Consider the following 26,268-nt stretch of genomic DNA (forward strand, 5'->3'; position numbering starts at 1 on the left):
GTGCTTCGTTGATGGGGACTTGCGGGAGACAGTCTGTGGCTTCATCATTTATGGAGGAAGGGCAATTTAAGACACTGTTGAAATGCTCAGCCCAGCGTTCGAGAATTTTCTCCTTCTCGGTGATCAAGGTATTCTCATCTGCACTGAGGAGGGGGGATGATCCTGAGGATGTGGGGCCGTAGACTTCTTTTAAGGCATCATAGAACCTCTTCAAATCGTGCCTGTCAGCATATCCCTGGATCTCATCAACTTTGTCACTCAGCCACTTATCCTGCATCTGGCGTAACTTTTGCTGAACAGTCCTGCGGATGGCATCGTACGCATCCTTTTTTGATGTGGACTTTGGGTTGCTCAGGTAGGCTTGATGCAGACGGCGTTTCTCATCCAGAAGCTGCTTGATTTCATCACAGTTTTCATCAAACCAGTCTTTGTGCTTTCTGGTCATGGGTCCCAGGGTCTCTGAAGCTGTACTATAGATCAGCTCACGCAGGGTCCTCCAGTCAGACTCCACATTCTGGTTGTCCAGAGAAGCGGATTCCAGACGATCTTCCAGCAGATCCACAAAGGACTGTTTGATGGTGATGTTTTTCAGCTTAGCGATGTTGAGCCGTTTTGGAACCTTCTGGCCTTGGGGGCGTCTCTTCGGCTGGATTCGAATATTCAGCTTCGAGACTACAAGGCGATGGTCTGTCCAATACTCGGCGCCGCACATGGTCTTTGTTACACATACATCTTGCCTATCCTTTTTCCTGACGATGACATAATCGATGAGATGCCAATGCTTTGAGCGAGGGTGCATCCATGACGTCCTGTTACGGGTAGGGAGGCAGAAAACTGTTGGTTATCAGCAGTTTGTGCTCTGCACAGGTCTGAAGCAAAAGCAATCCATTTGGGTTGCAGTGGCCCACACCGTGCTTTCCAATCACTCCATCCCAGGAGATGTAGTCAGAGCCAACTCTAGCATTGAAGTCCCCAAGAATGATGAGCTTGTCTGCTTTAGGGATAGCAGCAATGACAGAGTGAAGGTCCTCATAGAACTTCGCCTTCACTTCATCTGGGTTGGTCATGGTTGGGGCGTAGGCACTGACAATGGTGAGGTGCTTCTGGTCAGATGCCAGTGGGAGTTTCATGGTCATAAGCCTATCATTGACTCCCTTTGGGATTCCAGCTAGCTTGCTGACAAGTGCTGTTTTTACTGCAAAACCAACGCCAGCCTCACGTCACTCTTCGCTTCCTCGCCCACTCCAGAAGAAGGTGTAACCAGATCCCTGTTCACAGAGCTCGCCTTCGCCTGCAAGCCGAGTCTCACTCAAGGCTGCGATGTCAATGTTGTATCTGGCGAGTTCGGATGCAACTAGTGCCGTTCTCCTTTGGGGTCTGTCCGTGTTATCTCTGTCCAGGAGAGTCCTTATGTTCCAAGCACCAATGGTGAGAGGAACGATCCTTGTTTTTTTCTTTTCTTTCTTGTTGTTTCAACCGCTGATGTAGGGTCCCCGCCAGCCGCGGTATGCTGGCCAGGGTGATATGGAGCAGGCAATTTTTAGGGCACCTTTTCTAGCCCCTTCCTCATGCCAGGGAGGTGAGCAATGCATTCCTAAAGAGGGCTGCTCAGACGCTCAGACGGCTGCCGAGCTCCATCGCTGCTCCTGTCGACGAAGAACGACCCTATGGCCTGAGCCGCCTGCGTGCAGGTCTGCGGCTGCGACTGCCAGTGTACCCACACCTGTCGTTTCGTCGCTCGCATGTCGCCACAGGACTTGGGGGTGATGAAATGATGAAGGATGAAAGGTCATTTTGGATGACTGATGACCTGCACGATGAGTCTGTTTAAAGTGAAGAGGAGTTGCGCAACGTCGACCTCACTCTCTCATCCGGGTCCACCAATTTCCAGTGGCAAGACTAAGTCGAGACGACTGGAGGATGAGCACGGATGCAGTGGATGACCAAGATATCCTTTTGGTGTCTCATCTTGCTCTCTGCACTCCACAATGCGTTGCTGTAACCGCCTTCCTCTCCGTTGAACCGATAGGTTTCTTCCGCAGATTCTGCCGGATCCAGACTTCGCATGCATGGGTAGACACACCCCGGGGGCCAACTGCGTGTGGCATGCACACAGCACGGTGGAGCTAGATGGCCGTCGGTGGCTCTCCTGAGCCAACGCCCTTTTATGGATCTCCATAAAGGTGTCTAGCCACCCGCCTCACCAGTCCCGGAAGGGAGCGGTGGGAGTGCCGGTTTAGTCGCCGGCAACCCGACCCTGAACAGGTTGTACTGGATTACAGGTTACCAGTAGCAGATCTAATGACCTGACCTGACACACACACATACACACACACTGCATAACAGATATGCAACAAACATGCAGTTTCACAGATTTGAAAGCACAAACAAATACAAGTTAAACGTACATGAGCCCTGTGATCAAGTAAAAGAAGTGGTACAATGTTAAACATTCTATAGGAAATAAAATGACAGTGTAGTGTACCTCACAGATACACCCTGTTTTAAATGAGGGTCTTAACTGTACTGATAGCAGTCATGTAAAACCATTATGCTCATTTCTCTTAATAACAACTCAAATCAAATCAAAAATACTTTATCAACAACACACGGAAAATCATTTGCACAACAACCACAACACCAAAATGGCAAATAGAACAGTTACACTGCTGAACTTTTTTTTTTTTCACCTTGAATCTGAACCCATGTTCATGTGTGTGCATATGAGGATTAATTTTTTGTTAACTTTGTAGCTTTAGACAGTTACACAAGGGAGCATTTAAAGGTTTGTATTACCCTAAGCAAGAAAAAATAAAACAGCCATACAACAAAACAAGAATTATTTTCATTCACAATGAACATGCAGTGTTTACTACGAACAAAAATTCTGCGCAAACAAAGTGATTGCGCAGTACTTCTTTTTTTTTTTCTTTTTTTTTTTTAATCATCAAAAATGGTTAAAAAAATGGCAGTCCAATGCTGTGCTGTGCAGTATATCTGAGAAAGCGGGAATCTAACAGTTAAACACTTACCGTATTTAGTACTATTTACCATGTATTATTAAACCAGAATATTATACATAGCTCATGGATTTCTTCCAGACAGAAGCAAAACATGGAGGCAGGCAAAGCACAGGGACAAGGAAAAAGGGGGGGAAGGAGGGGTGTAACAGACAGGGGAGGGAGCAGAACAAAGAACATGGTGATATCTCTCTCCTCCTCACATGTAAAATACATCAAATTTCCATTCCCATATTAGAAACTCTATACGTCCTGCGAGCGTGTCTGCTTTTCATTTTCCTTCTTCCCTTTCTTTTTTTTCTTTCTTCTCATTTCCCTTCTTCCCTTTCTTGGTTTTTTTTTTTCCTACTCTCTTTTTCTCCCTCTTTTTCCCCCAAGGACACTGAAGTACTGTTAAAGACAAATGCATGATGGAAGTTCATGATTCATTCATCAGCACCCATAGTTTAATCTCATTCACACTTTATATATATATATATATATATATATATAAAAGAAAGTGAGGAGCGTTATTTGGTGAAGCCGTAGCTTTTGAGCCACTGCCGGATGTGGAACTGAAAACTCTTGGAGCTTAACAGTCCAGTGCACAGCAACAGCAACATGTAAATGGCCATCATCACAGCAAACTTGTTCTTTCGGTACCACGGCATTGCATGGGCTGACCGCTGTGTGCTGTCGATGGTGGGCTGGCTGTAGAGGAGGAGGTACTTGACGCGCACCATGCTGTTGTTCTTCACCACATAGTAGCGTTCCGGCACGTCCCCGGCCAGGCTTTCCACCGCCTGCGCCCTGCCTCGGTTCTCCTCCCTCTCTGTGGAGATGCTGCCCCCCTCCTTGACAGTGCACTTGACGCTGGGGTCGTCGACCATCTGACAGATGGCCACACAGCCCAGGTTGCTGCCCAGCTGACTCTTCTTCCACCCCTGGCCCCCGGGACTGTACAGCATGGATACGGCCAGCTCACTTGACAGTTAGGTGCACTTGCGACATCTTGTTCATGTGACCAGCCAGGCCGTTGTGCAGAATGGAGTGGAAGTTCTCGATGCGGCTGCCGTGGTAGGCGTACATCAGTCTGCGGCCCTCCCGCAGAGCTTGGAACCTCTTCTCCCCCGTCTCCCCATACTGCACCTCGAAGATGTAGCTGGGGTCAGGCACCGAGGTCATGTGCCCGGTCAGCTTCTTAATGGCCATGTACTCAGTCTTGTTCTTTGTGATCAGCCTGAAAGAAGGGTCATCCAGCACCCACTCCAGCAGCTCCAGAGCTTCATCAGGCACGCTGCTCACTTTCAGGGGCAGCTGCAGCACCCCCGGAATATCTGCCACTGCCTCTTTCAAACGATTGGTATCTTTCTCTTCGTTTTCGGAGTGAAAACGTGGAGGAAATGGACGGAGGACGGAATCACTTCGGTAACTTTGGAGTGCTGCAACGAAAAGACTCCATCGCAGATCTGCTGCAAGTGGATCTTCTCGAATTTTACCAAGCACGATTCTTTTCAGTTCTTCCCTTGAACCAGACATTGTCACTGAAAAAAGCGTCTGCAGTGGCCCAGTTGGGCTGAGAGCTGTTGATATTTTTTGTTGATTTGGCAGAGAATTCACTTAGTCTGGAATTTAGCCGTGCTATATGTTTTTCTATTTCATATAGATCTATAGGTAAGTAGTGTTATAAATACAATCAAATGAGGCTGACTATCATCCCGTTTACACTTATAAATGTAGGATCTGGACCAGTCCTGTTTATTCTTTATACTCCACCACTTTTCGATATTGTCAAGAACCATTCTGTAAATCATCATGCCTTTGCTGACGATAACCAGCTCTACAAAGAAATGACTGTATCCGATCTTGACTCTTCCACTGTGGTACTTCAATAGTGTATTGTTGACGTTAAGGCATGGATGAATCAAAACAAACTACAATTAAATGACAGTAAAACTGAAGCTATAATTATTTCTTCAAGCAGACTGTCTATTAAAAACTTTTTACCTTTCTCTCTTGAAATTGGAGATTCATATGTAGACTCATCTTCAGTGAAAAATCTGGACGATGGATTCAAACCTTTCAATGAAGAAACATGTTAACAATCTCTGCAAGACTGCATACTTTCAAATTAAAAAGATCAGTTCCATTTGACACCTCCTTACTACTCAAGCAACACAAACTCTGGTGTGCTCTCTTGTCTTGTCCAGACTTGATTTTTGTAATTCACTCCTCATCAGCTGTTCTCAATACTTACTACAAAAACTCCAGAAAGTTCAAAATACAGCAGTCAGTTTAATCCTTAGAACCAAAAAGTGACAATATCACTCATCTTCTGCATTCTCTTCACTGGATACCAATTTCTGCCTGAATTCAGTACAAAGTTGCAACTCTCACCTTTAAATATAAAATCCATTACGGGTGCTGGCCCTCAGTATCTGACAGAAGTCATCCAAACCTACCACCCCATCGACAATTCAGATCATCTGATTCACAGCAGTTACTTGCACCCTGTGTTAAAACATGATCTTTCAATGAATCTCTTTTTCTCCTTCAGCCCCATCTGTCTGGAACATTTTACCTCACAATCTTCACCACTCTCCCATATTTCACAATCTACAAGTATCCATTATCATCATCATTATTATTACCATACTAGTATAAGAATAATAAAAATCAAATACCACATAGTTTTGATGTTTCCATTGCATCCAAACAAAATCAGGTTTTCACTTAATCTCAGATTTGATGTTAATTCGCAAGTTTCATTAAAGGTTACGATTGTAATTGTAAAGCACTCAGAGCAAAATTGATTATCCTCCATATATAAACTTACAATTAACATTATTATCAATAATATCATCATCATTATGATTGTGTATGTGGGGTGGGTTTCATGTTCTTTTGCTATGATATTTCCCCAAGCCAGGGACAAAAACTCCTTCACAACTGGGTGGACTAGGTGCATCACATAATGAAAATAGATTAATGCACACATGTAGATGTGTATACTATGAACATGTGAATGTGGCATAAGCTTTGTCAATCCACAAACACAAACAGAAGAAAAACATAAGTTGACAAGAAAATGAAAAAGGTAATATATCATTTGCATATCACCAGATAAAATCTGACTTACCAGAAAACACATTGTCAGCAAACCTCAGCAACAGGCTGCTTTTGCCAACACCTGAAAACAACCCAAAAATCTTCTGCAATTGCAAGATAAGAACACTGGCTGTAAAAAAACGTATTTTTTATTATCACTGAAAATAAATTATTAACAACAATAATAATGATGATGATAATAATAATATTATTATTATCAGGAAAAGGAGCAGAGAAGTTCAGGTGTTTGAAGACGTTTTTCTTCCAGGACCACGTTTGTTAACTGCGTAAAAGAGGTGAATGAAAATGGTGAGGGTGTGCTGGGATGATGTGACAGTTACAGTTTTAGTTAGGCATGTGTGGGGAGGGTGCTGAGTTGAGTGCTCATGTTCTTTTGCTAATCCTTCACAACTGGGTGTGCTTGGAATGGGAGAACTGAGCAGAAATTTAACTGTAATTAAAGAAAGTTTGTTTTTGCTAATTCTTTTGTTTTTCCTGTATCATTGCTTGTGCATCTTGGAGTAAGTGCTACTGCACACTGATCTGAATAGCTGCTAACCCCCCTGTGAAAATCAAGCATAAAACCATGTCCATTAAACATCAATCAGCTACACACTGCATGACAACAACAACAAACAACAACCTATACTGGGCATGCATGTCACCGTAGAGTAAGCATTATTATTACTGGTGGGCTGGGGTAGTAATAATAATAAGTACATGTATTTATATAGTGCTGAATCTTGTGCAGAGACAGATAAAAGATTCAAAGTTCTTTCACACCAGTCATTCACACACATGCATAACTCCAAACTTGAGAAACTGAAGACAAAGAAAAGGCAGGGGACATAGGCTATCTTGGAAAGAGGCGGGTTTTCAGGCCAGACTTGAAAGAGCTGAGTGCGAAGAACAGACAAAACGAAAAAGGAAGTTCATTCTAAATAAAAGGTCCAGTGACTGAGAAAGAACTTCAGCTGACAGTGGACTGTTTGAATCTGGGTATTCCCAAACAGAGTGGATCCGAAACCAATCATAGAGAGCGAGATGGGGTGTAGAGGTGAAGGCAGTCACAGAGACAGGAAGGGGCAGATTTGTGAATACATTTATAACACAGACAAAGTAATAATTATTCTAATAATATCCATGACCAGTTACATACTGAACAACATATGATACATATAAATTTATTGTAACTAGTTTCATATTGTCTGACTACTTTTCTCCCCTGAAATTCCTATAAATTATTTCAATTCATGCACCATGTTCATCTGTCAATTTGATATTCAATATGAAATAAACAATTTAACAAAACATTTTATAAAAAAAATATGCAAATAGACTGACAATGCACTCTTGCAAACCCTGTCCAAACTGACTGGGTGCCAATGTATTATCAATAATATACAGAAAGTTTTGGTTGAATGACTGCTCATGCATCATTTCAAACATCTTGAATGCCAATGATAGCTGAATATAAGATGTGTGTGTGTGTATGTGTGCGTGCACATGTACACATGTTTGTGCATGCACAAATGTGTACATGTGTTGTACAAGAATGCATTTTTGCATTTGTTTAGTGTATTTGTGTGTGTGTTGGAATGAGTGAAAAAGACACACACAAAGAGGCCAGAGAAAGAAAGCAAAAGAGAAAAAAATTCTAAAACTGAGGTAATTCTATAAATCTGATTTGTCAGAAGAAAAATACATCCCTCAGAAAAACACCCTGTACCACACACACACACATATATATCTTTTTTATTTTTTTGTTTAAACACTGCTCTGTGCAGTCCTAGTCTCCTATCCAGCATGCTTCACATGACATTTTTTAGCCCTAAGCAAATGTCACCTTCCTGGTCTGTCACCAGATCAAACCTGGCTTCACACACATAAATTTCAGTGCATACCTGTCATTCTTGTCAATGGGCTGTTGCTGCCCACACTGTTACAGTCATGATGTTCTAGATAGCTCTTTTGATATCATATCCTCATGGTTCAATTGTGGAAAATAAAGAAAGTGTATACCTGATGTGTGTGTGTGAGTGTGTGTGTAGTCACATTTTGGTGTGTGTATGTAACATAGATGTAATGTTTTATCTTAACAAAAGCGTTTTTGTAAAGCACCTTGAGCAGATTTCTGGATAGTGTGCCATATAAGTATCCATTATTATCATTATTATTATGTGTAATATTTTTGTGGATGAAAAACAGGTTTTTCAACTTAAGGTCTATTTCACACGCCACTTTTGCCAACTGTGTATGCATTATGATTATGTACAATACTTGTAGTTATATATCAAGGTATACAGTATATATCAAAACAAAATGTATGAAGTACTAGATTTATTATACATATACATAAATATATACATATACACACACACAGTCATACATATATACATACATGTATCAAATTAATACTGAATGATACTTGTACTAAGTACTAAGTACAGGGTGTGCAGCATGCACTTAGCACACGTAAAAGAACCCAATGGCAACAAAAGGGCTGTTCCTGGCAAAATTCTGTAGAAAAATCCACTTTGATAAGAAAAACAAATAAAACCGCACGCAGGAAAAAAAAAAGAAAAAAAAGGCTGGTGCTGTAGTGTAGCAACGCGCTATCCCTAGGGAGAGCAGCCTGAATTTCACAAAGAGAAATCTGTTGTGATAAAAATAAATACAAATACAAATAAGAAGCATACTTTTTAAAACTTTTTTGAGTCAGTTCTTAGTTTCACGGTTCATGGTGTTCCTTTGTGCACATGTTGTGCATGTTTGTGTGTTCTTCTCCCGATCACCTCTCCCTTTCTCCCTCCTTCTCTCTCCCTCTTTTCCCACCCCCTTTTTGCTCCCTAGTTCTCTTGTGTCAGTTCAGTTCTAAACAAATGCACCTGAATCTCTTGTGATGTGTGTCTGGCATGTCCTATTCCTTCTTGTCCTAACTCTTGAGATGAGTTTGTGAGTTATATCACTGGGAAAATAAGATTTTGCTTTGCTCTTGGTGCCCTTGCTACTTGTACCATGTAACCCACTACTACCTGCCACATGTGAAGTCACCCAACGACGGACCAGGCGGAGGAGGAAACCTTTCCCAACAGCTGTGAAGGTGGAAGAGGATGAAATGAAATGAAATTATGGTGCTTAGAGCCTCGCCGACCACTAAGGCCATCTCAAGGCTATCGCCGCGTCAATAACTACTACAAGGATAAAAAAAACAACAACCAATTAAAACGAGTCACCACTTCAAACTTTCACTCCAAAGTTAAAAGAAAACTTCCATAGTTTAAAACCTTCAAATCTGGTTAAAAAGGTTCACTTCTTTTAAGAAGTCCATCAGCGCCCACGGAGGGACATCACGAAACAAAGTCTTCAAAGAAACCGCCATGTAATGTCTGCGTCTAACGTCATGCAGATCCCAACAGTCAAGGAGCACGTGTTTCACGGTGAGAGGCTCGTCACAGGGAATGCATCGAGGGGCCTCCTCCCCCTTCAACAAGTAAGAATGAGTAAAAAAAGTATGCCCCGTACGCAGTCTGCACAGCACAGACTCCTCCTTTCTGTTCTTCACCCCTGAAGGGAGGGTCTCTTTTAGGTCCGGACGGATCTGGAAGAGCTTGTTGTCCGTCTGGGTGTTCCACTCCTCTTGCCAAAGATCCTTAACGTAAGTGTTGATCTTCCGCTTCATGTCTGTATAGGGTACCAAGGATCTGGACAATTCTTTCTTTACAGCGTTCCTGGCCAGCAGGTCCGCCCTTTCGTTACCACGAATGCCAACATGTCCGGGAACCCAGGCCAACACAACCTCGTATCCTTTCTTCGTTGCGAGAGTAAAAGTTTCATAAAATTCCAGCAGTTTGGGATGAGTGATTTTCCTGCAGGCAATCGCCTCCAGGGCTGACAAGGAGTCGGAAAAGATCATGAATCTCTTCTGTTTCGAAGACAGAACCATTTTTAACCCCAGAACCAGTGCGGTCAGTTCCGCAGTGTACACCGAGCTGTCAGACAGGATGTGTTCCGTTGAGGGCCGGTCAGGAAAGGCGGGACAGAACGCAGATGCGGCGACTCCGTCCTCAGACTTGGAACCGTCAGTGAAGATGCTTTGAAAAGTGGGGAATTTGTGGCACAGTTCCGAAAAGTAGGTTCTGTAGGCCAGAGAACTGGTGGTGTCTTTTCGGTATGAGGCCAGATCGAATCGGACTTCAGGTGTTGTAAAGGTCCACGGGGGGCTGTCAGGGAACTTAGAGAAATCTGAGATGCCACTGACATCCAGATCGGCATTTTCCAAGTGCGGCTGAATGCGGAGTCCGAGAGGAGGTATGCAGTTTGGGTTGTCTGTAAATTTCTTATCGAAAGGGTTGTTGAATACAGCGTCGTAAGCAGGGTTTGTAGGTTCCGAAAACAACTTCAAATAATAATTCAGGGTCAGCTTCAATCTGCGGTTGGAGAGAGGCGGTTCCCCCGCCTCTGCATACAGGCTGTGCACAGGGGTGGTGCGGAAAGCACCTAAGCTGAGACGGAGCTCTTGGTGGTGTACAGGGTCCAACAGTTTCAGATAGGACCGTCTGGCCGAGCCGTATACCACACTTCCATAATCCAGTTTGGACCGGACCAGGGCTCTGTAGAGGTGCAAGAGAGTTCTCTTATCAGCACCCCAGTTCGTGTGTGCCACAACTCGGATGATGTTAAGGGCTTTTTGGCAAGATACTTTCAGCTGTTTAATGTGGCTGAGGAAGTTCAGCTTCTGATGAAGACGACCCCTAAAAATCTGGCTTCCTTGACCGCGGGGATGGTGGATGTTCCCAGACGGATTTCAGGGTCCGGATAGAACTGGCGAAAATTATGAAAATGGATGCATTCAGTTTTGGAGGACGAAAATGTGAAGCCATTCTCCTCTGCCCAACACTGGATTTTGTTGACGCAGAGCTGAAGCCGTCGCTGGATGCTGGCGTACGTGCTGCCGGTTGCATATAAGGCAAAATCGTCCACGAACAGCGAGCTGTCCGATCCCCTCTGAACGAATTGAACGATGTCATTAATTTTGATGCTGAAAAGAGCCGGCGACAGGATGCTCCCTTGCGGGACACCCAGCTCCTGCTCGTGAATGTCGGACAGAGTGGTGCCGAGTCTCACCTGGAATTGTCTGTCTTGTAAAAAATTGCGGATGAACTGAGGCAGGTGTCCTCGGAAGCCGAGCTTGTGCAAGTCGGAAAGAATACCAAATTTCCACGTGGTATCGTAAGCTTTCTCCAAGTCAAAAAATGTGGCCACCACATGTTGTTTGTTTACAAATGCATTTCTTACAGTGGTTTCCAGACGGACCAGATGGTCAACGGTAGAGCGATGCTTGTGGAAACCGCACTGTTCTTTCGCCGGAAGGCCGTCGGTCTCTAGTTTCCACATCAGTCTACCGTTGACCATCTTCTCCATCAGTTTGCAGATGCAGCTGGTCAGTGCAATTGGGCGGTAGTTGGAGGGGTTCGAGGGGTCTTTTCCCGGTTTCGGCAGCGGGATTATGAGGGCTTTCCGCCAGGAGGGTGGAAAAAAGCCTGTGACCCAGATGTGGTTATAAACTTTAAGCAGGGTGTCCAGACAGGTTTGGGGAAGGTGCTTTAGGAGTTTATAATGGACCTCGTCCATTCCTGGACAGGAATCCGTACAGGTCTGAAGGGCAGATTTAAGTTCGTTCATTGTGAAAGGAAGGTTGTAATTCTCTGTGTTGTCGGAAAAGAAGTTACATGGTGTTTTTTCTGACAGGTTTTTGGTTTTAAGAAAGCGAGCAAATTTGTTAGCAGATCTCGAGTTCTGTTCTATTGTGGAGGCAAGCAAATTGGCAACTGCTTTCTTCTCTGTGACCAGAGCGTCTGAGAGTTTAAGATGGTGAAAGGTCGGGCATATGTTTTTGCCCTTAATTCTTTTTAAAACCCTCCACACTTTCTTCTTGGGTGTGTTGGAGGTTAAGGAAGAGCAAAAATCTCTCCATGACTTCCTCTGGCTCTTTTTGAAAACATACCTGGCTTTCGCCCTCAACTGTTGATGGGTTCGAACGCTATCGGTCTCCGGTCTCCGAAAGACGCGTCGCTGCGCTCTCTTCCGAGACTTGCGGGCCTCCCGACATTCCGCGTTGAACCAGGGCGTTCTAGGGACCTGAGGCTTGGAGGGAGACGATGGGACTGCTGCTTTGGCGCAATCTAAAACGATCCGAGTCAGAGTGTCAGCAGGGTCCTTGCTTTTCAATACTGTTTCTTCCTGCAGCTCCGCTCTTATCTTGGTGGTAAAAAAAACTCCAGTCTGCTTTGTCGTAATACAGGCGGTCAGGCAGAGAGTCACCTTCTCCATCTGTGGGGCGGAGGACGACAGGAAAGTGGTCACTCCCGTGCAGATCGTCGTGCACTTTCCACTCGTAGTCCAGGACCAACGATGGATCGCAGCCCGACAGATCTAAACACGAGAGCTTTCCAGAGGGCAGATGAAGGTAAGTGGGAGACTTGTTAAGACAGCACAAGTCCATGTCGGAAAGAAGGTTTTCCAAGAGAAGACCTCGGGCTGATGTCATCTCACTTCCCCAGAGCGGGGAGTGTCCATTGAAGTCGCCCAACAGTAAAAACGGACGTGGGAGCTGGTCGACCAGATTCATGAGGTCCTGCCTCAGAACACGGACGGAAGGAGGAAGGTAGAGAGAGCAGACAGTGATGGTTTTCTCAAGTGTGACTCTCACTGCCACCGCCTGTAAAGGGGTGCTTAAAAGAACTGTACTGTATAAAAGGGACTTGCGAATAAAAAGAGTGACACCTTCCGTCAATCCCTCTTGCTTCGGTTGAGCGGGTTTAAAAACAGAGTTAAAACCAGAGAGAGATAAAACCTTGCAATCTCTTTGCAGAGTCTCCTGCAGCGCCAGCACTGAAGGTTTCAAAGCACGACAAAGCAGCTGGAGTTCCTGAAAATTGGCGTAGAAACCCCGGATGTTCCAGTGGATCACTGCCATTAAAAAGGTTAAAAAAAACATAAAGCAGCAGCCTATTCCATCGCTACCCCCTGCTCCTCTGCTCGCGGTGGCTCAAGGTCGGCCAGGATGGAGTATTTATTTTTATAAATTACTTTTTCGGATTCCGACCGAGTCGGAATATCCACAACCTCGGCCCCTCCCGATCCCGCCGAGGCCGCAACCCTCCCCTCCTTGAGTTTTGGAGGTACGGGGGGTTTCCGGCCACTTCCGACAGCCCGAGGGCCAGGCAGACGAGAGGCGGGGCGAGGGGTGCCGGGGGGTGGGGTGGGGCGGGAGGCGGACAACGTGCCTCCGCCCGAGGTTTTCCGCTCCCGCCCAGCAGCCCCTGAGGACTGCCGCACAGGATGGGAAGGGGTGGACACGGCGCCTCCACCCAAGGCCAACGGTTCCGACGAGGTGGGTAAGTCGTCCTTCTGCGTCCCTGTGGACGTCGTCTGGACCGCGACGTCCACCGTCCTGGGTCTGATGACAGAGGCGTACGACGCCTTAGGCGACGCGGCCTCCACCTGTTTCTCTGCCTCAAAGAAGGATAACTTCTTTTCTGTCTTGACCTTCTGGATTTGTTTTTCTTTTTTCCAGGCGGGGCAGTCTTTCGATGAGGACGGGTGGCCACCTCCGCAGTTCGCACACCGGGCTGCACTGACACAATCGCCCTGGTGCGCCGCCTTCGAACAGGTGCCACACGCCTCTTCCTCCTTACATCGGTCTCTCACGTGTCCGAATTTCTGGCATTTAAAACATCTCAGAGGGGACGGCACATACAGGCTTACACTAACTATCAGGTATCCGACCCGAATGTCCTTGGGGACATCCGGGCAGCAGAAGGTGAGGAAGAAAGTGTTGGTCGGGACTCTGTCCGACCCCTTCCTCACCGTCACCCTGTACACGTCGGTCACTCCCTGAGAGACAGCTCGCTCTTGATTTCAGCCTCAGACACACCTTTCAACTCCGGGCATCTGATGACCCCCTTTGAGCAGTTGAGACCTTTGTGAGGGGAAACCTTCACCGCCCTATCCACGAAAGTGGTCGCCTTGAGAAGGAGCTGTGTCTGCTTTTTGGACTCTGTCTGAACTAAAAATGCTCCGCTCCTCAGCCTCTTGATGGATTTCAGCGATCCTGCCAGACACTGAAAGCCCTTCTGGACATCGAAGGGGCTGAGAGCCGACAAGGGCTTGTCGTCATCAGCGCCCTCCATCACAAGCCACGATGGCCAAAATCCAGAGGTCTCAACGACCTCCGAATCGGAGTCTGAGTCGTCCGTTCCCTGCCGCCGTCTTTTTCCAGAGTTAGGGGTGTGTGATTTTTTGGAAGTCATGTTGAAAAAAATGTAAATTCATCCCTCCCTTACCCACCCACCATGGGGTCCAACTTAGGGGCCAGGGTCAAGGGAACACCAACTTGACCCCTTCCAGGTTTCGGGAGGGATATACAACCAACAGTCTAGCTCCAACGTGTTCCCCCCCCGATCATGCCCAGCTCCCGGGGACAGAGAACCGAGCACTATGGGGGTTATCTTCGCTAGCCACTAAACTGCCAGTCTTGACCGAGCCCCACGAAGGGGTAGCCGATTGACACACATGGGCCAATGTGTGCCGCCTGTCTTAGGAGAGGTCCGAGCCAAAGGGATGTGTTGAGAGCAGCGTGCTCTCTCAATCCCCAGGATCTCATTCCCCTCCATCACAGGTCGCGCCGCACGGCAAACACGGCGGTCCTGAAGAAGGCCGCAGAGAAAAAAGAATGTGGAAAAGAAGGCTTGATGGGGAGCTGAGGACAGAAAAGAGGCGGTAAAAAGAATAGAGAACAGCGAAAGGGACAGTGGGTCCCATTTAGTTTGGGCCTCACTCACGACCTGTTCGGCGTGGGAAGCCCTATCAGGGGCATCAGTACAAAACCACCACTTATTCAGCCCTAACAGCTACGATGGCTATGTAGGCTGTCAATTAAGACCTGGGACCAGAGCACCAAACCCCAAGAAGCACTGATGCCCCCGCCGACATAGCTCGCTCGATCACTGGCCACTAAGCCTCCCGACCACGACAAGGTAGTGACCCTCCCGGGAGAGGGTCAAGAGAACACCAGCCTGACCCCCTCCAGGTTTCGGGAGGATTTGTTGGGATTATGGGACTTAGGTTTTGGGTGTGTATAAGGTTGAAGGAGGTGTTTTAACCAAAATCTTTTAAATATAGTACTCTTTCATTTCTAGATATTTTTGAGGGAATTAATAAGGTTGTGTTTAGGGTGTGTTGTTTTGCCATGTATTCAGCTTGAGTTGTTGTCTAAATTTTCCAAAACATTTTGTGGTGATGGAAATGTGATTAGGCGGTTGTAATATTGCCTAATTGGGTTTTGTTTCTGTTGCTCGGAACCAGCAGGATAAATACTGAGAGGAGGAGTTTGTATTATACTCCATGTTTGATGTTACATATACTTACCATGTCAAACTGATGCAAACTAGGCCTATGGTTTGCTCTGTTTGGCCAAATTTTGCGCGGCTAACAGTGAAAAGACGCCCCTCTTAGTCTGGCCCGCTCTTAGCCAATCAAACGCCTCTAACAGCTATAAGCGCTGAATCATTCCGTGGCCATGAACGAAAAAGCCCCATGAGAACCACGGCGGAGACGCGGGGACGGACGGGCGGGCATTCGAGTTTGACATGGTAAGTATATGTAACACCAAACACGGAGTATAATACAAACTCCTCCTTTTGGTGTCATATACTGTACCATGTCAAACTGATGCAGAATTTAAAGCAAATGGAGGAGGGCAACGCCTACTGGTTTGTATGGGGAGCCCTTGTAACCGAGACGGCAGTGTTAGCCGCGACAAAGGAAATCCCCTTGGAACCGTCAGCCCTGGTCATACGGAAATTCCTGAGGTAGAAGTTGATGAAGGGATTCTCAGACCGCCAGAAGGCTGCCTCCAAGACATGTTGCGGTGGCACTGAGTGCTGGAAAGCAGCCGAAGTAGCTATGGCCCGCACTTCGTGTGCTCTGGGATGAAGACAGCTGATATCCCTGTGTGCATGAGAGTAGGCTCTACGAATGACTTGGGAAACCCAGCGGGAAATGGTGCCTGCAGCGATGTCTTTCTTGTAATTCTCATTGCGGGAGATGAACAGACGCCTCTGAGAAGAACGCCTATGGCGAGACCTATCCCAATAGTATTTGAGACATCGAACAGGGCAGAGATGCCTATCCTCATCATCTTGGGCAAGAATATCAGACAAAGGTCTGACCCTCAGAGAGGGGGAAGGAACCGCAGGGTCTTGGTTCTTAGCCAGAAACTCTGGAAGGAAACGAATAGTGATGGAACCATCTCTGTGGAAGGCCAGATCTTGTGGCATTCCACTAAGACCATGAATCTCGCTTCTACGACAGCCTGTGGCCAGCAACAGAAGGAAAGTGGTCTTGAGCTTGAGGGTGAGCAAGTCAAAAGGAATAGTCCCCAGTGGCTCAAAGGGCTGTTTTCGAATGAAATCCAGCACCAGGAACAAGTCCCAGAGGGGCACTCTTCTGGGGTTTCTAGCTTCCTTCAGAGGGGCACCCCTAGCCACCTCTCTGAGCAAGAAATCCGCTTCAAAGGCGGGACCACCTAGCTGTTTGATTGTGGTACAGATGGCAGACCTGTACCCTCGCACAGAACTAGCAGACAGGATGAGAACTAAGGAGCAGTGAGCCAGAAAGTTGGCCAGCTGCATGCTCGTAGGGTTAGTAGGGGGAATGCCCTGAGCTGTACACCACCGCAACCATTTCTTCCAGCGAAAGTCATACAAAGTCTCTGTTCCCTGCCTCCTTGCTCTGGTGACTATGGAGAGGAGGTCAGAGGAGGCACACCCCTGGGTAAGCGCAGCCGACACAGAGGCCAACCGGGGGGTTGAAGACTTCAATGGTGATGCTGACAGTTCCGACCGCACAGCAGCCATGCGTGCAGGTGAAGCTGTTGAGGATTGGAATGAGGAGTGCCCGAGCGAGGCTGCCTCAGCAGATGAGATTTGGTTTCGAGTTCCAGGGGTGGAACATGTGTCAGGGACTGAAGGTCCGGAAACCACGGCTGGGCTGGCCATTTCGGCGCAATGAGGATCAGCTGCGGGCGTTCCAATCTGTCTTTCCGTATCACCTTGGACAGAACTGGAAAGGGAGGAAACGTGTAGGCAATCAGACTGCTCCAGTCTAGAGAGAGAGCATCCACTGCCCACGCTTCTGGGTCGGTGACCGGAGAGACATAAGTGAGAAGTCTCTTGTTGAACTTTGTGGCAAAAAGGTCCACCATCGGCCGAAACCACAGTTCCCACACCCCCTGAAGGGTGTCCTTGTCCAGGGTCCACTCCGTGCGTATGACACTCTTGGACCTGCTGAGAGCATCTGCCAAGATGTTGGCTTTTCCTGCTAAGTGTCTCGCTGAAAGTGCAATGCCCTTGCTGTGGCACCAACGGAGGAGAGCCTCGGTCCGCAGGGAGAGGTCTGCCGAGTGCGCTCCCCCCCACCCCCCTTTGTTCACATAACATGCGACCGTCGTCTTGTCCGTGAACAAGCAGATGGTCTTGCCAGTGGCCTCCCCCATGAAGTGTAGGAGACCCCTGCGAACTGCCTCCAGTTCCAGAACATTGATGTGGCATAGGCGCTCCTCCGGGGACCAAGTCCCTGCTGCATGGAGTGAGTCCATGTGGGCTCCCCAGCCCAGGGAGGAGGCGTCTGTGAAGAGTGCCACCTGAAGAGTAGGTGGGGCTATGGGCACCCCCTGTGTCCGAAGAGGGGTGATTAACCACTCTGATGTCACCTCGAGGAACCACTCGCCCAGACATATCTGGGTATCCCATGGCTGAGTGCTCTGGGACCAGTGTAACCTCAGTACCCTCTGGAGAGGGTGCTTGAGAACCCTGCCCAGGGGAATGAGAGGTGCCATGGACTCCATCATGCCCAGGAGGGAAGAAAGTGTCCGCGCTGTTGCTTGGGAGGAATGGCGCAAGTGGCTGAGGAGGCCTGCCAGGCGGTCCCAGCGATCTGGCGTGGGAGAGACTATCATGGACCGCGTGTCGAATCTCATCCCTAAGAAGTCGAAGGACTGACTTGGGGACAGATCGCATTTCTCCTGGTTCATGAGGAAGCCCAGTTGGGAGCAAAGGTCTAGAAGACTGGCCGTATGACTCTGGCACAGGGCCTGCGACTGGGCCAGGATAAGCCAGTCGTCCAGGTACACACAGACGAATGGATTCCGAGCGGACGATGGACACCAATTCCCGCACCATCTTGGTGAACAGGAAAGGGGCAAGGAACAGACCAAATGGGAGGGCCGGGAACTGGAACACCTTGTCCCTCCACACGAACCTCAGGTACCAACGGGATGCCGAATGGATGAGGATATGAAAATAGCATCTTTCAGATTGATAGAGGTAGCCCAATCGCCTTGTTGGATGGTCTCCCGAATCTGTGCCTGTGTGTCCATCTTGAATTTGATTTTGGGGAGGAATTTGTTGAGGGGGGACAAGTCCAAAACTGGTCTCCACCCTCCCGAGACCTTTGGAATCACGAACAACCAGCCGTAAAAACCGGGGCCCGGGTCCGAGAGTTGAGATATCGCCCCTATGAGGAGTAGGTGCGATATCTCTTTCTCCAAGACGCTCTCCTGCTCCATCGAGCTGGGCACATAAGGAGGAGGAGTGGATCTTAGAGGGGGGCGGTCCTCCGCCCAAGGCAGCATATACCCCGACTCTAGCACCGATACAATCCCGTCGTTGAGTCCCAGAGCACGCCACTGATGTGCATGCTGGGACAAGTTTCCTACTTGGAGGGGCTGAACGACTGGCAGTGCTGAATCGGGGCCCAGTCATTGGGGGTGCTGCCTTCTGGCCTTGGGCATGGCCTGTCGGCTTGGACGGACATAAGGTGGTTTATTCCTCTGCCGCTGATTCTGCACACGCCGCTTTGACTTAGGCAGCGTGGTATATGGAGGGGCCCTGGTGGCCGGTCTCTTCAATGGCATAGAACCCTGGAGCCCCTGGGAGGTGTGGGCCAAATATGAGGCCACCTCCCTGTTTGTCTCTGCCCTGTGGCTGACAAAATGGGGCGCATACTGGCCGAAGAGGGAGTGCTGCTGTGCTGGGATGGACCGCAGGGCAGCCCTCTCCTCCACAGGAATGTTAGAGAGGCGGAGAATGGCATCACGCCGTGCTAGCACAGTATTGAAGTGAAGGCTGGTAGCTGTGTCTGCAGCTGCCGTGAGACCAGATGCTACCCTATTGCCAAAAGCGTTTAACCTCTGGTCAGTGAAGAGGCCAGGCGGGACAGAGGAAGGAGACCCCGTGTCCTGATTAACCGGACGCTGTTCCCACAGCTCATTGGCCCTGCGGAGGAATGCGTCTAAGAAGCTATAAGCCGTGGAAACCTCGAGGAGGCAGCGGTGGGCCAATTTGTCCCACTCTGCTAACATTTTAAAGGATAGGGTAGCTGAAGTGGGGAAGGTGGTGTGCTGTGAGACCCACATCCTGTCCTGCGCGGAGGGCTCTGCTTCCCTGTAGGCAGGGTGGTCCTGTGTGTACCAGGACCACACCCCTCCCTTGGAGGAATCTTTAAGGAACTTTCCTGGGGAAAAAGCGTCCAGGGCAGAGAGGGACTCCCTGCCTGGAGGAGGGATGGAAGCAGCACCCCTGACAGTGCGGGCTGGCTTATTAAGCCATTCCTGCACCATTTCTGGCACTCTGAGTTGCCTTGTGGTTCTGGAGTTAGAGTCACATGGCGTAAGGAGGGTCAAGGGTAACAAAGTAGCCTGAGGGACTGATTTGGCATACCTGACCCTATTGGGGAGGGTCAGTTCAAGCTCGGCAAAGTCCGAGTTTGGTTCAGGCTGGTCCCTAGGGAGGCGCGGGCTCAATCTGTCCCCATGTTCGTCCTCATCCGAAGACAGGGGCTCCCAATCTTGTTTGCAGTCCATCCCCTGCTGGGTGCCATCCCACTGGGGCGTCCTGTGAGCTGTAGTCAGCCCAGCAGGATGAGCTGGGACGATCCCGAGCCGGGACCATGGCCGCCGCTGTTTTGTCCTTGACACCTGAAGCGTGTGGGGAGCATGTGGACCGTAGGTCCAACCATGCTTGGGATGGTGGGTGCCACACCTTTTCAGAGAGGGCGTCCCTGGATGCAAGACGGACCCACGAGTGCTGTGAGGGGACAAACACTTGCTCATCTCACTGTAGGACCGAGGGCTGGGTAGGTGGGAACTGCAGGCTCCCCCGGGCCGAGTAGGGCCCCTCAGCAGCCGTCGGTCCTGACAAGGAGGCCGTTGTGACCGTGGAGGTCACCTGTGGGTTGACAGAGGCCCGATTTGTGGACAGAGTGGCAATATTGGTCGAGGAGCTCGACCTGACCGACAAGAAGTCGATCCCACTTGTCGGGGCTGTGTGTGTCACCCTGTGAGATGTGCTGGGTTGGGTCCGGTGGGGAGCGGACAAGGGGTTGGCCCTTGGTACTCCTGGCAACCCAGCGTGCACCATAGGTGCGCCCCAGTACGGGTAGAATGGGGGTAACCACCCATGGGCACCAGCCATACTGTGACCCGAACCCCAAGGGTCACTGGTGCCTTGACCTCCATGAAGGAAAAAACCTGGCCAAGTCGGAGGGAGGTCAGGTCCGACTTGGGTGTCAGTCCCGCCCGAAGATGAGCGGGCTGACTGCCCGGAACTGCCTGACACGCACGGGCCTCCCCCTGCAGGGGAGACCGGCTGGATAGCGGGAAGACCTACAGAGCAGGCTGCCACGCGCCCTGAATCCCCTCCCGTGGGGAGACTGGGGTGGCTTGGCCCAGGGTGGGCAAAGTAGAGATCCCCCCCCCCCCCCCCCGGAACCAAATTTTTCTCCCCCCCCAAAAGGAGGTGGGGGAGGGGGGTCCACAGAGAAGGGAGGAGGGGGAACAACAATGGGGCCCATGAGGGCCGTCCCCGAGTGGGGACCCGGGTAACGGCTGGGCGCGGCCTCCCCTTGGGAGTTCGCGCCCAGCTGCGAGTTGCCAGGAGAGGACTTGCCACTCCCCCTCCTCCCTGCCTCGCGCTGGGACACCTCGGGAGGCGACGCTCGTACCACTTTCCCCCCGGTCCCCTTCATGACCGTTTTACTGGTACGAAAGTCGCCTCCGCAATCAGCGTCTAAAGACGCATTGCCGCGGTCCGTATTGGGAGGAATCATGAGCTCCGGGCCTGGGAGAGTCTCAGTCCCAGCATCATGATCCCTGCCTTCGTGGTATGGCACACGAGGCATGGAACCCGCACTTAGGCACCCAGCGAAAATCCGACCCTCAACAGAGAAAGGAAAGACAGGATCGACTTAGAGGTAGAGAAAAACGAACGAATCGAGGGTGCCGAGTCGAATCAAGTACACAGAATGTAAGAATACAATAAACACAAGCCGCATGCAGCAAAATAAGGCCAAATGAATACGCTTAATAGCCAAAAAAAAAGTGTAAGACGAGACAGAGCGTAAACCTGACAAGATGGCGTGGAGAGCCTTGGCCAAAGGAATGATTCAGCACTTATAGATTTTAGAGGCGTTTGATTGGCTGAGAGCGGGCCGGGCCAGGACCGCTCGTCTTTTCACTGTTAGCCACACGAAATTTGGCCAAGCAGAGCAAACCGAAAGGCCTAGTTTGCATCAGTTTGACATGGTACAGTATATGACACCAAAGGTGGTGTTGAGACCCCTAGGATGGTGTGAGTGATTTCTGTGTAAAACCTAAAGTTGCTCTGGGAAGAGGCGAAGCCACCATGGTCAGAGATAGGGATGGTCATTAAAGTATCTTGACATGTTATGTGGTGGTCAGTCTTAGACTTCACCTCTGCATGTCCACAAAAGGAACACACACACACACACACACACTCAGAGGCAGATCTAGCTGATGACTTTTCTAGATAACAATAATCCATTAGCCACTGAAAAGACTTTGAATGATTAACAGATTATTCGTTGCTTAGAATGTTTTTTGAAATTTTAAACTCCAGTCCAGTTGTTATCTTCCTTTGATGTATTCTAATTAATGTTGTTATTTATATTTACATTGTTGTAAGTTAATACTTGTTTAAATGCATACACAGTCTCCTTCCTATGAAACCTCATTCATTACACACCACAATCTTTTTAAATTTCTTGTAACATACTTTTCCTCTGATACATAACAAATTAACATGAACACTTTCTTACACTAATAATAATATTCACATGCATTCCCTTTCTTTCATCCACTACTTCTCTTCTTTCTGTCTAATAACATTTATAGTGAATAGACGTTCAACTGAAGATCTCACACTGAGGCAGAGATAGCTTTGACACCACCATGGTTTAAGACTGAGACAAGGGAAGACATAACATCTTCGGCCTGTTACGTGGTTGACAGCACTGCCTCAGACTTTGACTCTGGACTGTGCACATCCGCAGCAGGAACACACACACACATGTATACACACATACACACAGAGCAGATGCTTCAACGCTGCCATGGTCAAAGACCAAGATAACAGGAAAGTCATAAACATGTCTCCAGCCTGTTTTGTGGTCAAAGCGGACAACCCATCTGTTGAATACATCGCTCGCCAAGATTATGGCATTATCGCGATGGGTGGGGGTGTGCGCAGCTTTGCAGGTTCACTTCACCTCTGCACATCAGCAGGATGAATACACACACACACACAGCGACACACACACCATCTTGCAATATTTATTAGTTACAAGTCATTTAATGAAAGAAAAATGTAAACTATGAAATGATTCAGTTGATGGTTGTATTCCATTCCGCAAGAAACAGTTTATTATACAGACTACATATTCGAGGACTGATCTAGTATCTGACTCGCCCACCCACTAATCTGCACATCGTAGTTCCTTTGGCCTTAAAACTAGTTATCAAAGATCATTTCAACATTGAAAATTGATTTTCATTCAATGTACGTAAAAAAAATCTTAAAACAGTTCGTTGATTACCAATCCTGCAAAATACTGTAAAAAGAAATGACGAACAAATAAATGTGTGAGATCGATCTCGACGATCTCATCTTCATGTTGAACGTTATCAGTGACTGTCAGTGCCGACCTCAGTACTTATCCATGTCAGAACATTTCACGGAGTACGACAAACTAAATTATCGCCAGCAAGACAATACTTACCACTGTCCCCAATTATAAGAAGTTTAAACAAATGGTCATATTCCCGAGCCATAGTTCCTCTCTGTTTCACACCTCACTCCAGGAAGTCTAGCAGGGGAGGGAGACCGGAAAGCCTTTGCTTTCGTCACTGCGTGTTTTGCGCATGACCTCAGGAGAATACGCATGTGCACAACTCAAACTTCCTCCAAAGGTCGTCTGCTGTGAATTGGCATTTTCTGTCTGTCTGGGATTAAAAACAAACGGCGTAACATGAACGACCAGTGTATTGTGCGTTGATTAGATTCAAAATGAACCAACATATACGCCATTCGTTCCTTTGCTTGGCCAAGCGTTGCAATTTCCGATATACTTTCAGAGCATTTTCCTTTTCAAGCAGGTTTGATTTTTTGCTTTCCCAACACGATCACCAATTAATGTCAATGCCCCGTCACAGGCCAATGTCATCTCTCTCTGTCTCTCTCTCTTTGTCACATACAGATTCCCAGGACAAATATTTACCATAAATACGAACACAATACAATCTCACACCATAAATACATACACACACACAAACGATTTTAAACTTGAACTTGACAGAATCAGTGTGTAGGCCTTCTGGCCTCTACACGGTCCATATATAAGTTCCTACTATTACTGTCGTGGGTAGCATAATGCCTACATACTAATAGACAGACAAACTGGATCGTAGACAGTTGAACTGCTTCTCCAAAAAAGCCTGTTTTTGAAACTAACTGATGGGGCTTTGACCATTTCCTCAGGTAAGCTGTTCCAGATGTTCACAACTCCCTGGGAGAAGTACCAGCTGCGTACTGTAAGCCTGCATCGTCCCTTGGCCAGTTTAGGGAGTGACCCCTGTTGTTTTTCTCAATGCAAGGTCTCTCTGTATCGTACAAACCATGTAAGTACTTGTAAACATCAATCATGTCACCTCGTTTCCTTCGGTGGTCTGGGCTCGATAATTGCAGGTAGGCCAGTCTTTCATTATATGGTTTGTCATTGATGTAGGCCAACAGCTTAGTGGCTCTACGCTGGACATCCTCAACTTCTGCGCACAATGTCTTGTGGTGGGGCTGTCATACCAAATGTTCATATTCCAGAACAGGTTGCATGAGGCTTTTGTACAGCTGAATGAAAAGTTCTGGGCTCAGGAAATTAAACATTCGTTGAATGATTCCCACACCTTGGTTTGCCTTTCTTGTTGTTTTCCCGATGTGCTCTTTGAAGTAGAGGTCCTTGTCGACGAAATGCCCAGGTCTTTTTCAACTGCACTCTCTTGTAGCAGGACATTGTACTCCTCCCCATCTCTAGTCCCTTTCATATAGTATGCTGCCTCAGATTTCTTGGTCCCTAGTTTCAGGACATGGCATTTATCTTGATGGAAACGCAGAAGCCATTTGTCTGACCATTCCTGTAGACTGTTAGGTAATCCTTCAGTGCCTCTATTGCCTCAATTGTGTTGCTGCAAATAGACTTAGTGTCATCAGCAAACATAACATCTGCACTGAACATCTACACACTGTTCGGAGGTCGTTTATATACAGCGCAAACATGGTTGGCCCAAGGATTGATCCTTGCAGAATACCACTTGTGACCCTAGCATGTTGAGAAATACATCCATTGATCACTACATTCTGGGTTCTGTTTGTCAAAAAGGACTGGATTCTGCCTTGTTTTCCATGTGCCTTCAAGAGAAGACGTCTGTGTGGAATTGAGTTGAACGCCTTTATGATGTCTGTGTAGAAACTAGTTTAATTACACATACTTAACCGTGACCCACTAGTGCAGACTCTGGCAGGGGTCTGACATTCCTGTCCTGTGCAAACTACTATCCGCCTATGCAGAGAAAACGAAAGTAGCTACGGCTGATAACCTCCCGGAAATAGGTAACCTCCCCTTTGCCCCCCTGACTAGCACCCTCTCTTTTAGATTACATCTACGCTACTGCCTGCATCTATAGACTCAGTCCAAGTGTCCAGAACATCCAGTAACTGGGTGATGCATGAGTGCCCCTTGACAAATCCGTGCTGCTCCTTGCATAACAGGTCATTCATCTCCATATGGTGTATCAACCTTGCCTGCATGTTTTCTATCACTTTGCATATAATGCAAGTAAGACTCACAGGGCGATAGTTTCCAGGTGTCAGGCAACTGCCTTTCTTAAAGATGGGTGTCACATTGGCCTTTTTCCAATCTTTTAGGACCTCGCACATTTTCAAGGATAGCTGGAAGAGAATGGTAACTAGTTTAGCCAGGATGCCTGATGATTTTGCCAGTATCAGTAGGCTAATTCCATCTGGTCCAGCAGCTTTATAGACCTTGTTCGTTAGGGAAAAAAATAGAGTAATTTGCCCTTGATTAAGCCAGAAAGAGAATTTGTGGGACATCTCTAAAAGTGAAAGTTGCAAGTTTGTTGATTGTACTTGTGTAAATGCTTCACAATGGGTCTGGGGGAAAACGGGAGGAATGAAATACTGTGTGTGCTGTTCGAACTTCAAAGGAAAAAAGATATCGCAATGAATACCAGCCACGAACCGATTGCAAAGAGCGAGGCGATCTCAGAACCACTTGAACTGAACTGAACTGAAGCCAAGGATGACACCCTCAGTGGCGATGATATTCCTTCACTTTTTATGAACAAGGTCTTCAAAACAAGCACGGTATGTGACATTTTGAATCGAATATTCATTTTTATGTTGCAAAATATATTTGTTTCAATTCAACAGCCAAGCCTAAGAATGTTTTGGGTCTGATTTCTCAGAGAGGGATGATTATACTGTCTTCATTTCTCACACACTTATCTGCCTAATGTTTGAATCCAAAAGCACAATTTAGCCTTTAAAACGGAGAATTACAGTACACCAGCTGGCCGGTCTTTTTCAACTTCCAGTCATCAATATTGTATCATTCAACTGGGTTTATGTGTGTGTGTGTGTTTGTGGTCACATTCTTAGCTGTGATTTTTATTCAGCACAGACATATGCATCTCTGACACATAGTACAAAACTGACTAGTGTACCCCTGA

At 47.6% G+C, this 26,268-nt stretch overlaps 2 protein-coding genes and 1 pseudogene across 9 annotated transcripts in view; 1 reads left to right on the forward strand and 2 right to left on the reverse strand.

Moving 5' to 3' along the window:
* Positions 1 to 23,367, reverse strand: part of LOC143302199 (ras-related protein Rab-35-like) — a 49,451-nt gene extending 26,084 nt beyond the window's left edge. The window contains exons 1-2 of the mRNA XM_076616763.1: positions 23,247 to 23,367; positions 6,139 to 6,189 (exon numbers count right to left, since the gene is read on the reverse strand). Of these exons, the coding sequence (XP_076472878.1) occupies positions 6,139 to 6,189; positions 23,247 to 23,298 (103 nt within the window). The 5' untranslated portion in view covers positions 23,299 to 23,367. The remainder of the gene's footprint in view (positions 1 to 6,138; positions 6,190 to 23,246) is intronic.
* On the reverse strand, positions 3,010 to 3,967 carry LOC143274978 (protein mono-ADP-ribosyltransferase PARP16 pseudogene; annotated as a pseudogene).
* A 57-nt stretch (positions 23,368 to 23,424) lies between the features above and the next one.
* LOC143274950 (sn-1-specific diacylglycerol lipase ABHD11-like) overlaps positions 23,425 to 26,268 on the forward strand; it is a 60,755-nt gene continuing 57,911 nt past the window's right edge. For 4 of the 8 annotated variants that reach the window (XM_076578959.1, XM_076578965.1, XM_076578958.1 and 1 more), the window contains exon 1: positions 23,425 to 23,622. In XM_076578959.1, the coding sequence (XP_076435074.1) occupies positions 23,534 to 23,622 (89 nt within the window). In that variant the 5' untranslated portion in view covers positions 23,425 to 23,533. Of the gene's footprint in view, positions 23,623 to 25,743; positions 25,904 to 26,268 lie in introns of all 8 variants that reach the window. The other 4 variants (XM_076578962.1, XM_076578964.1, XM_076578963.1 and 1 more) reach the window with 2 other exon arrangements.

Source organism: Babylonia areolata, chromosome 29 (assembly GCF_041734735.1).
Source record: "Babylonia areolata isolate BAREFJ2019XMU chromosome 29, ASM4173473v1, whole genome shotgun sequence".
NCBI classification, from domain to species: domain Eukaryota; kingdom Metazoa; phylum Mollusca; class Gastropoda; order Neogastropoda; family Buccinidae; genus Babylonia; species Babylonia areolata.